Below are 17,143 nucleotides of genomic sequence, written 5' to 3'. Positions count from 1 at the left end.
GTAAAAGAAATTGCATGTAATTGAAACTAGCTATCTGAAGTTCTGGTTCAGTTTGTTCAAATGAAGAACCATTTGAACCACAATGCAAGTGAGAAAGTAATAACTGATTTCCCTCTTCTTCCCAATACCAGACAATTAACATTTCATTAAGCAACAGAGGAAGGAGGAGCCTGACTGGTTATCATTATTGGACAGGCTATTGACTAACAGAAGCTAAAGAGAGGAAGGATGGTAAAACCCCTGCTCTAAGAATGCTCAAATGCAGGTCACTAGACTAACCCTAGAAGGGAGAAAGGAGTGTCTTAATTCACTGCTTGTAGTTTTCCCAGACCTGAAGAGCAGCTCTGTGTAGCTCAAAAGCTTGTCTATCATCAACAGAAGTTGGTTCAATAAAAGATATTACCTCCCCGCCTTGTCTCTAATTGATTGAGTCAGGTTTCCACCAAGAAGCAGCAGTGGGGTGAAGTAGTCATATGCAGAACGTACACAATGTTGTTTTGTTACAAAATAAAGTTGTTTAGAATATATACACTGAATGTCCCCATAGGCTTGAATTAAAATGGTATACTGCAATATAAAAAATAAAAAGCAAAACAAACACACATGATACCAACAATAACTGCATTTGGAGATCACAACACTTGTATAATTAATCGTGCAAAAACTGACATGTGAGAAACAACACACTCAGCAGCTATCATCAATACTTTCACCTCCTATTGTTAATGAACTTCCACACAGCCTATTCTCACTTTATACTAATACTCTCTTCCTAGGGTCCAGTCTTGGACCACTGTTCCTTTTCAAGTCTTCATGTCCTTCCTAAAATTTCTCCTATGAGCTGCACCCCGCGTAACAGGATACAAGCAATTTCCTGGCAAATGTATTTAAAAAATCTTTAAAAAGACTGAACACTTCAAAATGGTTAAGCCGAATTACCTAGTACAGTTCTAGAGAGACACGGCAATGAGATATCTTTTATTGGACCAACTTCTGTTGGTGACAGAGACAAGCTTCCCAGCCACACACAGCTCTTGTGACTGACATGGCCACAACTACACTAGTACAATGTTGTATGGGGGTGGGGGGAGTGGAAGTTGGGGGTATTTTTGTTAAACAAAAAGTTTTGATATTGCTTCATTGGAAGTTTTATTGAACCAGCAATTCTGAGCATTTTTTCCCCCATGTTCTTCCTGTGTGAATTGACTTTTGTGCACCAGTATATAACATTGAAACTGTTTTTGCTGCCCACAACCAATGATTCAGACAGCTGAGAGGTGTGAAAGGCTCTGTTAAGCTCTCTTTTAAGCCTTTTTTCAGTAATGTATATTATTGTTTTCTTCCCCACCCTATTGCAGCAAGAGGTTAGAATTTTCAGATCTTCAGTGCAACATCCTATTTATGAATAGCAATAGGCATGCAGACCCATTACAAGTCAAGGCAGTTACACCACCAGCTAAAATAAAGGTGCGCCTGACGATCAGGATTTCTGAAATTCACTTGTGTTACAAGTAACCCCAAGCTCTTTTGCCCTCCATCCTCAAAAGGCCTTTAATCACAGCATCTCAGCAACAAGAGAAAGTTATTACAGAGCTGAAAGACTATTCCACCCAGTGCCAATCCTTCATAACTGAGACGGTTTCTACATTAATCGGCCGTTCCCCAGCTCTCTCTATCTCTCTGGTGCTGGAAATCCTGTCAATTTTCAAAGACTGTAAAGAACCTAATGAGACCCAACCCAGTTAATCCTGCAGGAGGTTTACCTTGTAAAACAACAAATTCCAGCATACCAGATGCAGACAATGCACTGATTTTCCCTTTTGCTACCCAGGTTATTTCTGTACATAACTGGAGGATTCCTACAGTACATAAGGCACCTGCCTGAAAGTAACATACAGATACAGTAATAAAATACATCTGATTGCAAAAAAGGGCTATAAAACTTTTGTGTTGTTTTAACTATTAATGTGAGAGAGACACCTAAATTGGAATTACATCCTTGAGTGCATTTGGGTAGAGTCTGATTTCACCATGCATTTGAAACATATTATATATAAATATTTTAAACCAGCTTATTTCCACTCCGTTTCAAATCCCTGGTTAAATGTCATTTTAATAGCAATTACCTGGTCGTAGCTTTTTTCTTTCTATTAAAGGCTAAAGTAGCAGATAGTGCACCCAAAACTAAGATTATTTTAAAAAAAGAAAAAATGAGGACAGCATAATGCTCCAGGAGTAGCATAGTAACCATACTAGATCCGATAGGATGACTCCAGGTCCCTGATCCTGCAAACACCTAGGGCTTGTCTACATGGGGAAATTGACTAGAATAGCTATTCCGCAATAGCTCAGTGTGGACACAGATTCCGGAATAAGAGTGCCTTTTTTCCAGTTTAGCTCTCTAATTCTTATATCAGAATAAGTGTCCAGACAGGGAGCTATTCTGTAATAGCTGATGTGCTTTAAATTCACTTCCTACCCTATTCTGGAATAACCTCTCCCTGTGGACAAGCTCTTACATGTGCATAACTTTATGCATGTGAATGACATTACTCATGTCCATAAGCACTTGCAAAATCAGGACCTAGCTCCACTTCTCTCTCCTGGGTTAGCAGAATGCTATACTTGCTGAGGCGGTATATTTAGCAGCAGGGAAAGGGAGAGAATCAGCTACTTCCCTGAAGCATGGGTACTATCACTGCAAACTAACACAAAGGACTTACATAGCACTATTAGTTTCAAAACATAAAAGTTTGTATAACTTGCTTGCAGAGACACACATTTCATTAAGGTTCATAAACATGACCCAGTCCATTATAAAATCCTGATAGCGTTGGTCTCACTGACATTAGAACAGAGAATTCCACAGGTTCACTAAATATTAATAAAAGTAACATGTTGTTTAAGGATGGGATTTTCCTAAGGGAGTTAGATGTCCAAGTCCAATCCTTAGGTTCTTTTGAAAACTCAATGCCCTTTAAGTTCTTTGAGTGTCCTCTTGGTTTCATATTACAGCACAGGGTGAAGGGAGAGATCATTTTTCACACTACCTTCATAAAAGGGCTGTGAACTAAAGTGAAAGAGGATGGTGTGTCTGTGTGTTATTTTAGTTATAAACACAAACTGAATGCTGCAGGTCCTGTATGTATGCAAGTGCTTTGTTGTTCACAGAAACTTTCTTTTAAACACAGAGGACAACAGCAGTATCCTTGAGATTGGAGGGTCTGAAAGAACAGGAACGCTTCAGAGTATCAAGCCAATGTCAAGCCCCGTCACCCTCCCATGTGTCAAAGTTTGATTGTAAATTGATTGGAAAGGGAAGAGGAGAACAAAATAAAAGGCTTTTACTCCTCACAAAAACAATGGAGACCTTGTACTGTAGTGTGGCTCCAGCAGGAGCTTCTACTGTGGAGAGGCAGCTGAGCCAGAGAAACCCGCCCGCCCCCTCTCCCCACCTTCAAGCAATGACATCTTTGCTATTAACAACTCTGTTGCTGTGGCAACCAGACTGCTTTTGACAAAGCCACATTGACTGAAAGCAACATGTGGGAAACCGGAATCGTTATAAAGCTCTGTGAGAAATGAATTCTTAAAAGAAAAAAAATTAGGATTTTAAGTTTTTGGTAAAAACAACAAACAAGCCCCCAAACAGACACACAGACCTGCAAATGAGGAGAACGTTTTGGTAGCAGGGCTTCTATTGTGCACTACGCCCTATGGTATTGTGAACAGGGCTTTAAATATCCCACAACAGTAATATTCAATCTGCCATAAACCTTAGAGAGATCTTAGACTTTCAGGATATATATGCACAGAACAGTGTGCAAGAAAGACACTAGTAGTTCACCATCCAGGCTTTGCCCTCAAAAAAAAAAAAAAAGATGTAACTGAAAACCAATAATGGTTATAAGTTATCTTACCTACTCACATGTTTGTAAGGGATAACAGAGATATTGAATATAAGGGGCATCACTGCTAGTTCACAAGGCAAATCACTCTCACTAGCCAAAATCTCAATGGAGAGCAACCAAAGAGTACCATTCTAGCTACTCTTTGTGGCTTCCAGAGATGGGGGCCCTGACTTTGTATATTTTAGCAGTGCATTCCAACAGAATTCTGCACTTCTCAACTCCACCTTTGAAATAGGCATCATAAATCTGTCCCAGACAGTAGCTGACTCAAATCCCACAAACTGCTCGAGGGCTTATTACTTAACCATTAGCACGCTCAAAACAGGAATCGGGAAGAACTAATATTTTTGGGAAAAGGCCTGTGGAGAAGAGCCAGATTTTGAACTGACAATAGGTCAGACTCGAGAACAGTGCAATAAGCTCTGGCTCATTGGCCAGCTTGGGTGGTGTCTGAAATTACATTTTAAAGATGAAACATTCCGACTATTTTATCAAAAGTTTGGCATTGTTAAAGTTGCTTTGGAATAAATTAATTTTAAACATGTTGTGTTTGCTATTCCTCTCAAAGCAGTTTTCAGACGCCTCAGCATGAAATGCCATATTGTAAAGATTCAGAAAATAGGAAGCCCAGGGCTGATTAGCAGGCGGAACTAGAATTCTTTCCTCCTTTCAGTTTAGAGGTATTAAAATGCAAGGGAGTTATAGTTTAATCTCATTAAGAGAGCTTTGCATCATCTTAAATACTTAGGAAGTCTGTGTAAAAGTACCACAATCCAGACAGTTTATACGCTCTAATCCAGAGAGGCTGTTGGTTCCACTGGTTAGGAGAGAGAGAGAGAAGTTCTCACGTTTTTCCAGTTAAATAGGTTTCTACTCTCATCCCATCACTGGACACATGTACACCACATTGCTGTTCAAGAAGGTTTCCATGTGGATATCTGCAGTATTAAGACTATGAAGCGGAGCAGTTCAACGAACTCTTATTGTGGTAAAAGAAATAAGGACTGCTAAACAGGAACCATTGCAGTTGGTACATTACACATAGTCTAAACAGTTTGGCTTTTTAAATTAAATACATCTTTAAGTCAGGAAAATCAAGAAAAAAAAATGGGAGTGTAGCTATTATCCCATAATATGGAACAATAAACATTTCATGCTAACAATGGCTGCTTTTCAAGAGTGAAATGTAGTTCGCAAACTATTTTAGAATGGAGTGTTGTACAGATATGAACTGATCAATAATCAATGGTTAATTTACATCTGCTTTAAATTGGTTCACTTAATATACAATTAAAATATTAATATTAAACATTCTATTTATGCCAAGCACTTTTATCTATGCATGTTGGCATATGGTCCCAATTACTGCAGAATGTTGCTAATCTGTGCTCCCTATCACTTTAACACAGGAAAATGGGGGTCTCTCCCCATTTTTTGGCCAGAGATTTAATAGCAGAGGGCTAGCAGGACTCCTCATTTTTCTAAGACTGCATTACTTGTACACGGGACACCGTTCCACATTTACTAGTGCACTAGTGAAGGAGAAACGGGCCTGAGCCTTGACATTCAAAGGAGGATGCGATTTTCCTCAAATTGCAGAAGGCTGGATCAGACATTCAGTTCAGGCATCCCTGTGCTGCAAAGTATTACCAGAAGTAATTAAAACTGAAGCAGACTTGTCTAAATAAATGAACATTTTGTTATTCTAGCTTACTGGGTGCTTACATTAAAACTGATATGCAAAATCCAGTTATCTGTAATGAGACGCTCAGTCAGTGTGAATTAGTGAGGTTCTACTGTCGTTAAATGGAACAGAAGGATTTAAACTATAAATGGGGAGAGATGGGGAGAAGGGTCATCTATTCCTAAAACAGAGCGATCTTAGTCAGGTCTGATGGACAGACAGACAGATGCACATGACAAGATTTGTATCTGTAACAGTTTTTCAGATCTTCAAATCTGCTTGAAGCCACAGGGACACACCTTGATCTTCCTCAGCTTTGTTACTACACATGTCTGGATGGAACATGTTTCAGCTTGTTGGCACACTAGAAGAGAACATAAAAAGCACAGGGGGAACAGCAATACAGCTTGCTTTTCACAGAGACCTTAATCGTTTTACAGCATCTCCTTCCTTTCTGCATTTCCACTTTACAGGCTTGATGAGTTAGCATCCACCTGCTATACCCCGATTATACAACTCTTCTATGGTTAGAAATCAGCCCACGCTGGCAATAAGCACAAGAGACCACTAGACTAACCAACTTATTTACATCTGTAGAGTGCAAGCCAATTGACAAACTCCACTGATAACCAAACCAAAACAACTGGTCCATAAGATGCAGCAGTTCTAGACCAATTGCAGACAGGTAAGTGCTTGAATGATCCTAGTCTTTCAAGTAATCCATTGATTTGCAAAAAGTTTCTTGGGACAGATAAAATAATCCACTATCCACCCAGTGGATGTTTATTTTAGGTATTTCATACATGATCTGGGTTTGGCATCTAAGAACAAAGTTCAGGGTACCAGTCTCACACTATGCATATTTTAGGTTCTGCTCCAGTTCAGGTGGAATCTTCCTGAAGTATGCTTGTTTCACCCAGCATCAGCCTTCTCCCACATCCCATTAGCTCCCTGGAGCAGGCCCATTCATGTTGCCCTAACCAAGATGAGGAGGGTGTTAGTGTATATTGTGTGTGTGTGCAGGAGAGAAAAAGTCACAGGCAGCCACTCTGCCATTTCAGTCCTTTTCCGTAGTGTATCAAAACACTCAAACCACTGCCTTTGACCTTTCCGGAAATCTAAACGTTACCCCTGCTCAGCTACTAGGTTCAGACTAGCTCAAAAGGAAAGAGATCCAGGGATCAGTAAAAAACACAGCTGCACATGGTCTGCAAGTCTCAAATAAAAGAACGGTTTTGTTATCTACAAGCTGTAATGCACCAATTCTCACTCAGTGGGGTGTGAAGCAGAAGTGGGTTAAAGGGGATGTTCAGTGAGTCATATCCAGCTGCTGACCAATGTAAAAATCTCAAACTCACTGGGACACAGTGAGAACCCAGTAACAAAAAGAAAGAAGAGGCTCATTCCTGCTGATGCTATCCCTGAACAGCCATCCCCAAGTCTGAGGACAACTGTTTTCTCCCTCCACACAGTACTAGGCTCCAGGGCAATAAGAAGCAGTGCTCTAAGGATCTGTTTGACCAGCTTCTCATCCACTAGCAGCAGTTCATTGCCACCCTGGAACGGAGCACCGTGCAAGCACAGAAAAGCCTCCATGACCCAGAAGACCCTCCAGTCTCCTCACCTTTTTTGATACACCTCCATCCTATAAACCTAAATCACATCATCCTCAGTTCCACAGAGCTTTGTGGGATAGGGTGGGTCATGGGATGATTTTTTGGCCACTTTGTGAGTCTCATTCCACAGAAGAAGAAAAAAAAAGTGTTGACAACCACTGGCCTTTTTCAAGAAGGCAACTTTCAATAACCCTCATGTTTATCACCTTTGTCCCAGGTAGAAAGCTGGCCCAGATTCCTTTATCCCCATAAGGAAGGGACATAATAGAGAGCTTTCAGGCTGACTGCAATGCAAGCAGAAGGGAAGTTAAGTATCAGCACTTTCTCTAAGTCTAGCTCCACAGGGAAGTAGAACTATGAAGAATGGGGTCAGGACACAAAGGAAGGGACAAAAATGCAAGAGGGCTTGTGACATCACCTAAGTTATGGAAATGAATCTAGGTTAGTTGCCTACCTGGTAGAAAAATAATAGATGTGTGAACTACTCAAAATTGCCTTCTAGAAGGCCACTGTCCTGTAGACCAGTTTGTTTACTCCTCCACCCTTATTGTTTGGAAACACTGCTGTACAGCCAACGTGTCATTACGCGTATAAGCAAGTAGCCAGATTAGATTTTCTGAACTGTGGAAGCAGTGTGGGTGGCATTTCAATCTAATAGAAACAAAGGTGACAGCACTTTTAAAAAGCGTATAACAGAACACTATGCCAAGCAGAGTAAACGAAGCCACATAACACTTCAGAAAAATTAGCAAAGCCACAGTTAGAGCCCCTGCAGTATCCTGGGAGGATGCCTTGTGTTTTCCCAGTCTAAAATGATTAGTGAAATTCTAACTAGTTCCAATTACAGGCATGGACTAAAGGAGACAACAGGGACCTCCCAATTACAATATGTAGTGCTTGACTGACACGGATGAATGTTTCTGCCTCTTCAAGCCCTTTTCTCTTGAGTACCTCGGTAAAAATTCCTTCTGTGGAGTAAGTTCTGTGCTGGCTTTGTTCCCTTGTGAAAGGGAACCTGCCGGCAGAAAGCAGTGCCATCTGCCAAGTCAGGAGCAGCTTTGATGGGAGAGTTTGGTGGTAAAGAGAACCTACTGTGGATAAGCTCTACCTTCAGCAGCAAGAGGGTTTTTTGATTTTGTTCAGGGGACTTGGTTACAGGAAGCAGAGAGACAATGGAGGAAGTTTGTGTGCACATGCACACACATATGTTGGTCCTGCTTTGAGCAGCGGATTGGACTAGATGACCTCCTGAGGTCTCTTCCAACCCGAATATTCTAGGATTCTAAAACACTATGTATTATATGACGCACAAATAAAGCCCTAAAAATATCCACCTCTGTCCCTCTTTTCAGCTTTTGGCTCCTTATACAAAAAATTTACACACAAGGTAACATTTGCATTTCTCTACTTTTAACGTTTACATGTCAAATAAGGAGTCTTTTTATAATAATTCATCCGCACCTACTGTTTAACCCCACCAATGTTAGACAATTACATGCAAGTGGGGAATAGAAAGCAATGGTAAACTGAGAACTCTTGAACCTATTTTCCTCCAAAAGGAGAACAAGCCCTACACTGTACAATATAAAAGCAGAGTTTCTCAACATACCATATTTCCAGAAGTTTTTACACAGCTGTTTTGTCTGGATGGGCTGTTCTGAGGTCCCATGAGGAGCAGGAGAGGGACTTGTGCTGCTTGGTTCAGGATCCCCGTGAAACAATGACAACATCTTCCCTGAACATTGCCACCAGTAGCTTCAGGGCTCAATATAAGATTTTTCTGTTCAGGACAATTAAATGATTTTGTCTGTCCTTCCGTGATTATTTTTTTCTTTGCCATTTTTTGGAAGTGGCTGCACTCTGAGCCATTGGCAGTTTTACATAATTGCATATTTCATTTTGTATTCGGCATTCAGATCCATAGTGATGAAAACTGTATACACAGAATATGGCATCAGCTGCTATTTTAGCTCCCTATGGCCTTTACACACATCTTAACACCTTTCTGGCCATTTCAGCAGAACAAGGGAGCACTTCCTGAAGTGCAGACATTCCACTGGAACATCACAACAAGACTTCAGTGATATACCAGGTACATCAAGACAGAATATAGTTTTGGTTGTGTATGTGTGGGGGGGAAGTGAGGTAGGGGATGGGGTTGTGTGTGCCCTATGTATGTTAGCACTGAAGGGGTTAACTGATTTTTCAGCATCATTTTTCGTTACAGGGGACCTCTACATTGGATGTCTCAGATCTCTTCCTCCATCATTAGTTCTTCCTGCTCATTAGGCAAAGGTAAGCCTGTTAAAAAGCACATTACCTTTAATTTCTGACATTCTTCTCTGTAGCTTCATCAGTATTGAATTAGTTTTTTAAAATTACATCTATATCCAGGACGCAATTTATTACATGATTTCACAGTTACAGAATTTGCTTTGAAATTCATCCATTACCACAGAACCATGCTCTAGAAAAGAGACTCTCAACCTTTCCAGACTACTGTACCCTTCTCAGAAGTCTGATTGGTCTTGCATACCTCTGTTACACCTCACTTAAAAACTACTTGCTTACAAAATCAGACATAAAAATACAAAAGTGTCACAGCACTCTATAACTGAAAAATTGCTGACTTTCTCATGTTTACCATATAATTATAAAATAAATCAATTAGAATATAAATATTGTACTTACAATTCAGTGTATAGTATGTAGAGCAGTATAAACAAGTCATTGTCTGTATAAAATTTTAGTTTGCACTGACTTCATTAGTGCTTTATATGTAGCCTGTTGTAAAAGTAGGCAAATACCTAGATGAGTTGATGTACCCCATGGAAGACCTCTGCGCATCCACAGGCGTATGTGTACCCATGGTTGAGAACCACTGCTCTAAAACAGGGGCCGTAGTTTGCCCACCCGGGGACCACATCCGACCCTCCAGATATTTTAATCAGGCCCTCGAGCTCCAGCCAGGAACCAGTGTCAGGGGCTTTCCCGACTCCGGCACTCCAGCCAGGGAGCAGGGTCGGGGTCTTGCCCCACTCCACACGGCTCCCGGAAGCAGCAGCATGTACCCCCCTCTGGCTCCTATGCGTAGGGGCAGACGGGGCTTCGCACAGTGCCCCCGCCCCAAGCCCCACCCCCTCAGCTCCCATTGGCCGGGAACCACAGCCAATGGGAGCTACAGGGCTGGTGCCTGCAGACAGGGCAGCACGTAGAGCCACCTGCCACACCTCCACAGAGGAGCCAGAGGGGGGACATGCTGCTGCTTCTAGGAGCCGCTGGAGGTAAGTGCCTGCTCCAGCCTTGATCCCCCTCCCATCCTCTGAACCCCTCGGTCCCAGCCTGGAGACCCTCCTGCACCCCCAACCCCTCATCCCCAGCCACACCCCAGAGCCCGCACCCCCAACTGGAGTCCTCCTGCACCCCAACCCCCAATTTCATACCATTTCCATACCCAGATGTGGCCTGCCTGAGTCTGCAGACACTGTGAAAAAGCTCTGAATGTTAATTGTTCCCTTCATTTTAATGAGTTAGGTCTGAAAATTAAGTAAGTGTCAATATTAACTAAAAAGCAACAGAGGGTCCTGTGGCACCTTTAAGGCTAACAGAAGTATTGAGAGCATAAGCTTTTGTGGGTAAGAACCTCACTTCTTCAGATGCAATATTAACTAATACACTATGACAGACATGGCTACAACTATACTCCATAATTCACTGCTGGTCATTTTAATCAGAAACAACAAGCTAACGTACTTATCCGACAATCTCAAACACCCTCCTATGCCTGCCTGTGTGCCAGAAGCCGCAACGTTCCCCCACCCACTTGCCAAAACCTGCAACTCCATCCTAACAAACTTCTGCAATTCAACTATGCGTTGTCAATACAGAAATCAGCAGGAAAACTAAAGATGCGAGGAATGCATTAAATTAGTCCCTCTGTTATTTTGAGACTACATTTCTGTACAGATTGATATTTTCATGTTTAATCAATTAAAAGTCCAATATTTTTATCTGCCACACCATAGTACAGAATGCAAGAACCTTGCTGTTGAATTCAGGTCCAGCCTGCTAGAGACAAGGTTTTGTCCATACCACAACAAGTCATCCAGAAGATCACTAGCAGATTTGTCCTACTCTCTCCCAATGCATTCAGGGTTTGAAGGTGGGGACAGAAAAGGGTATCTGAAATCTTCTAGATATTCTAGTTATCCCAATTAATGCAAAAGAAGCAGTATTGGGCTCTGAGGCAGTTCACACAATTTTGTTGCTTATGCTTGTTTACAGTCTCGGTGAAGATTAACTTTGTCACTATTAGGGTTAAATCTGTACAATACTGCACAAACCGATAGGTAAGCCCTACACTTATTAGTGCATGTTTCCTGCTCTAGTTATCTAAACGACACTTATTACCCTAATATTGGCTCATCATTGATAACGGGTAAACACGTTTGCCCAAACCTGATATCTCTGATCTGTTTTCATATGCCCTACTCTTTTGGAAGTAGATAAGAAAATGGAATTATTCACTCACCCTGCAGTTTTTATTCAACAACTAGAAAAACTCTTTAAAGCCCTAAGAAATATTTTATAAGAAAAACAAACAAACAGGCAAATATTTGTCAGGGACTCCTTTCCATCAGAACTGTAAGTCTTGGACCCCAGGATCCATATTGCCCGTTAGTACTTCTTTTAAAGATGGAAAACCAGAAGACTGGCAATACTCCCCAGCAACTACACACCACACCAAGATAAACCAACTCAGGAACCAATCCCTGTAGCAAACCTCGTTGCCTACTCTGTTCCCATATCTACTCTGGCGACACCATCAGAGGACCAACCACATCAGCCACACCATCAAGGGCTCATTCACCTGCAAATCTACTAATGTTATATGTGCCAGCAATGCCCCTCTGCCATGTACGTTGGCCAAATCGGACAGTTCCTACGTAAAAGAATAAATGGACACAAATCGGACATCAGAAATGGTAACATACAAAAGCTAGTAGGTGAACACTTCAGTCTCCCTGGACATTCTATAACAGATTTAAAAGTCACTATTCTTGAACAAAAAAACTTCAGAAACAGACTTCAAAGAGAAACAGCAGAACTAAAATTCATTTGCAAATTTAACACCATTAATCTGGGCTTGAATAGGGACTGGGAGTGGCTGGCTCATTACAGAAGCAGTTTTGCCTCTCCTGGAATTGACACCTCCTCATCTACTATTGGGAGTGGACTACATCCACCCTGATTGAATTGGCCCTGTCAACACTGGTTCTCCACTTGTGAGGTACTCCCTTCTCTTCATGTGTCATTATATAATGCCTGCATCTGTAACTTTCACTCCATGCATCTGAAGAAGTGAGGCTTTTTTTTACCCACAAAAGCTTATGGCCAAATAAATCTGTTAGTCTTTAAGGTGCCACCAGACTCCTTGTTGTTTTTGTGGATACAGACTACCACGGCTACCCCCTGATACAATACACATAAAGGCATCAGGTCCTAGACCATGGGTTCTCAAACTGGGGGTTGGGACCCCTCATGGGGTCATGAGGTTATTACATGGGGGGATCATGAGCTGCCAGCCTCCACCCTAAACCCTGCTTTGCCTCCAGCATTTATAATGGTGTTAAATATACAAAAAAGTGTTTTTAATTTATAAAGGGGGGGTCGCACTCAGACACTTACTATGTGAAAGGGGTCACCAGTACAAAAGTTTGAGAACCATTTGCAACAGATTCCTGACTGTTGATTGCACAGTATCCGTATTAAAAACCCAGACTAAACCACTCAGGGGGGTGGGCTGCAGGTTTTTCAGTCCAGGTGGAAAAGCACAGTCAGTTATATAAATGATAATTGTTACAGAAACTCACTCAGGAATGGTCTGAAAAAGACCTCTTGAGTTTGGACCAACATACTGTTACATTAGACTGTCTCTCTGCATATCCAAGAATCTCTAACGCATCCATCTCTGCTTTACTTAGGCATCAACAGAAAACATGGCCTTCTATGGGATTTTGAGAGATGAGCTTTGGCCTCAAAAAATGTATACAAGAAAAAGTCTACATACCTTTAAAGCGCATTTCTGCTCTGTCACCTTGTTAAAACACTCCAGTACTTTGCCATTAACACCCAAGCCTAGCACCCGTTTGGAGAGCTTATAGTCATCTGTAACTGCATGTTTTTTTATTTCTTCCCAGACATGGACAGCTCCCCCAGGCAAGGATTTCACATTGCTCTTGCTGTCCTCATGACTCTCTGGCTGGGGCACCTGCTCGCCCTCACTTTGTTCCATAGCACTGAGAAGTTAGAGGTTACAGATGTAGACACCAGATCCTCAGTATGATTTCCCTCAAACTCAGCAGATCAAAGCAAGAGCTTCGAGGAGTCCATTTGGTTGTATTTCACTCAGTTTTCCTAAACAAAAATGCAAATAAATATTAGCAATTTACTTGGTAGAATGAAACTCTGCTCCTACACAAACTCCTCTCTCTCCTGCCTTCTTCATATTTAGACATCTGGCAATACCAGACTTACAAATGACTGAAGATGGTTGTTCACATCAGAAAAGTAACTTTCGCCTATCAGCATAAAGAACTTGATCAAGTTACCTTGAATCATTTATTCACAGGTAACAGTCCATCACTATTTATCTACACTGTGGCAGAGCCTGGGGCCTGCGCCATGGACCCAGACCCCATTGTGCCAGGTGCCATACAAACAAAACAAAAAGATGGTTCCTATACCCCAAGGAGCTTACAATCTCTAATAACAAATGTTGAAGACAGTTGTACCTATGATCTGAATATCAGCCTTACAGCACTGAACAGTGACTGAAAGGTTCAAAAATCACCCAATTAATTACAGGCCTAAGTGAACCTGGTTTCAAATGAGTCACTGATGCACCGACTCAGGAACAGGACTGGGTAGAGAGATAGAAGGAAGCCCTAAATAAGAGGTTACCTAGTTGCCCTGGTACATAAGCTGGAGAAAAAGCAGGGGGGAGGGTGTCCCCAGCTGAGGGACAACCTGGCTATCCCAATGCACAGGTCAAAAGAAAGAAAGTCCCAAGGTATGGGGTTCACTGATCATACATAATTGAACAAGTTGCTGGGAAAAGGAAGACCCCAGCTAAGAGGTTACGTGGCAATTCCAGTGCAAGAGTAGTCCCTAGGTGAAGTCAGGTTGGGGGAGAAGGCCCTCAGGTGAAGAATCACCTGGCCACTCCAGTGCTGGGTCAAGAAAAGGGGCAGGTGATAGGTGAAATGAAATACATGGATAAGGATATACTTGGCTGCCCTGGTGAAGAGTTCAGGGGCAGGGATAAAACATGTGAGGAGTTATGTGGCCATCCTGGTGCACGGGTCAAGGGTACGGGGAAGAAGGCCTTCAAGTGAGGGTTTATCCAGCTGCTCTATTGCAGAATTCAAGGGGGTGAAGGCCCTAGATGAGAGGTACATATAGGGTGACCAGATGTCCTGATTTTATAGGAACAGTTCTGATTTTTGGGTCTTTTTCTTATATAGGCTCCTATTACACCCCCTCACACACACCCAACCCCCAATCCCAATTTTTCACATATGCTGTCTGGTCACCTTAGATACATGACTATTCCCATTCAGCATCCAAGGCTGAGAGGTGTGTGTATGTGGAAGAGCTGTCCCCCAGATGAGGTGGTAATGACAGTCCTGGTGAAGAATCACCAGAGAGAACCCCAAAGTAAGGAGTTACCTGGCTAATCTGTAGCAGACTGGAGGAGAGGAAGCCTCAGGTGAGGTATTACTTAGTCACTACAATTAGAGCACTCTGGGGCACAGTAGGAGGAGGGGAGGTTAACCTGGGCTTCCTCTGGGGCACATTTGGGTGGAAGGTGAGGGCCCCTCTGGGCTTCATCTAGGCCAGGTCACAGAGTTGGGGGGAGGGTACAACTGTGGGCACACCTGGGTTTTCCCCAAGGCCCAGCTGGGGGGAGGGGCAGAGCCCAGGTGTGGGCCCACCTGAGTTTCACCCAGGACACAGGCAGAGGAGAAGGCCTACCCCAGGTGAGAGCACACCTGGGTTTCACCCAGGACACAGGCAGGGGGGAGGGGCAGAGCCCAGGTGTGGGCCCACCTGGGTTTCACCCAGGGCCCAGCCAGCGGGGAGGGGCAGAGCCCAGGTGTGGGCCCACCTGGGTTTCACCCAGGGCCTAGCCAGGAGGAGGGGCAGGGCTCGGCTCGGGTGAGGGTCCACCTGGGTTTCCCCCAGGACACAGGTAGGGCCCAGGTGAGGCCCCATCTCTGGGCTTCCCACAGGACACAGGCGGGGGGAGGGGCAGAGCCGGGCAGGTTACCAGGCTGCCCCGCGCAGAGCTAGGGGCGGGACGGGCCCAGGTGAGCCTGCCCGCTGCGCTATTGGGGGGGGGGGGAGTTCGGGTTACCTGGATGTACCCGCCGCAGGTGAGTCGGGGAGGGGGTGTCCCAGAGGGACGGGGCTGATGTAGCCCCGGGCCGCCTCCCGCACAGGGTCCGGAGCGGTCTGTTCCCCCAGCCGCCAGGAGAGGCGGCCGCTCATGTGACGCCCCAGTCCCGCCTTCCTGCCACCGCCGGTCCTGGCGGAGACACGCGGCCCGGGGAGGGGCAGGAGCACGTGCTGCGCCAGCTGTAGGGAAAGGGGAGGGGCGCCGCATAGGGTACCAGCCAGCCACGGGAAGGGGGGAATGTACAGGGTGCCAGCCATCCGGGGCGAGCCATGGAGAGTGTGTGTGGGGGCGTGATGTACAGGGTGCCAGCCAGTCATGGGGAGTTGGGGGGGGGAGATGCACAGGGTACCAGGCAGCCATAGGGAGTGTGGGAGGGGGCGGGTACAGGGTACAAGCCAGCCATGATAAGAGTGTATGTCTGTGTGGGGAAGATACACAGGGTACGAGCCAGCCTGGGGGGCAGGGGGCACACAGGGTACCAGTCAGCCGGAGCAGGGGAGATGCACTGGGTACCAGCCAACCATGGGAGTGGACTGAGGGGTGGGGGGAGATGCACAGAATACCAGCTAGCTGAGAAGGGTTGTACCAGCCAGCCAAGTGGGAGCAGGCAGGGGTGAGGTGCACAGGGTACCCACTAGCCAAGGGGGGAAACACATATGAGCTAGGCAGGCAGGGGTGGGAGGGACATACAGGATACCTGCCAGGCAGGGAGAGGGAGGCACCACACAGCGTGCCAGCCAGGGGGTGGGTGCACACAGGGTACCAGCTAGCCCAGGAGGGGGAGCAGGGACACAGCACCAGCCTCTTGACTAGGAAATGTGCAAAGGGTAGGGGGCATTAGCCACAGAGGCATTGCCAGACACACAAGATAGCAGAGGAGGAGGTGGTATTATGAAGGGGTACACGTACCTTCCTCCTGAAAGGAGGGACACATTGCCAGGGTATGGGTTGTGGTGAGGAGGGACACAAGGATTATGGGTTAATTAGTTGGATGGGGGAACAGGCAGAAATCAGCTTTGATGCAAAAAGCACTGACATGAAATACCCTCCTGATAGAGAGCAAAAGGGTGAGTCAGAGGGCAGGGAGAACCTTAGCACTGGTGAGTGAGGCAGGCATGACTCGTAGAGACAGGAATAAAAATAAAGACACAAACCCACGCTGAAGGCCCCCGTGCCTGCTGTAATGTAGTACTGACAAACCTCATGAGAGTTCTGTCCTTAAAATTGTTTGTTTCTTTTCTTTTTCTGGCAACACTTGTAATGCCAATAAAGTATTGCTCACAGAACTGAAAGCTCTAATCTTCCATGGGAAGCATTATGACTCAGAATTCTCCTTTGGTTTCTTCTACAATGGGAAATTGAGGTACCGTATTCTCTGCTGCTACAGATCCCCTAGAGGGTAGGTAACAGACACACCTGGAGTATTTTTACCACTGTGTCCAGTAACCCAGTTCAGACCAGCTCTAATCAA

At 44.3% G+C, this 17,143-nt stretch overlaps 1 protein-coding gene across 2 annotated transcripts in view; it reads right to left on the bottom strand.

Annotated features, from left to right (window-relative positions):
* Positions 1–15,785, bottom strand: part of MAPKAPK3 (MAPK activated protein kinase 3) — a 76,820-nt gene extending 61,035 nt beyond the window's left edge. For both annotated transcript variants that reach the window (XM_034777253.1, XM_034777255.1), the window contains exons 1-2: positions 15,631–15,785; positions 13,282–13,628 (exon numbers count right to left, since the gene is read on the bottom strand). In XM_034777253.1, the coding sequence (XP_034633144.1) occupies positions 13,282–13,506 (225 nt within the window). In that variant the 5' untranslated portion in view covers positions 13,507–13,628; positions 15,631–15,785. The remainder of the gene's footprint in view (positions 1–13,281; positions 13,629–15,630) is intronic.
* Positions 15,786–17,143: the final 1,358 nt, after the last annotated feature.

This window comes from Trachemys scripta, chromosome 7 (genome assembly GCF_013100865.1).
Source record: "Trachemys scripta elegans isolate TJP31775 chromosome 7, CAS_Tse_1.0, whole genome shotgun sequence".
In the NCBI taxonomy this organism is placed as follows: domain Eukaryota; kingdom Metazoa; phylum Chordata; order Testudines; family Emydidae; genus Trachemys; species Trachemys scripta.
This window is presented reverse-complemented; position numbering and strand designations above follow the sequence as displayed.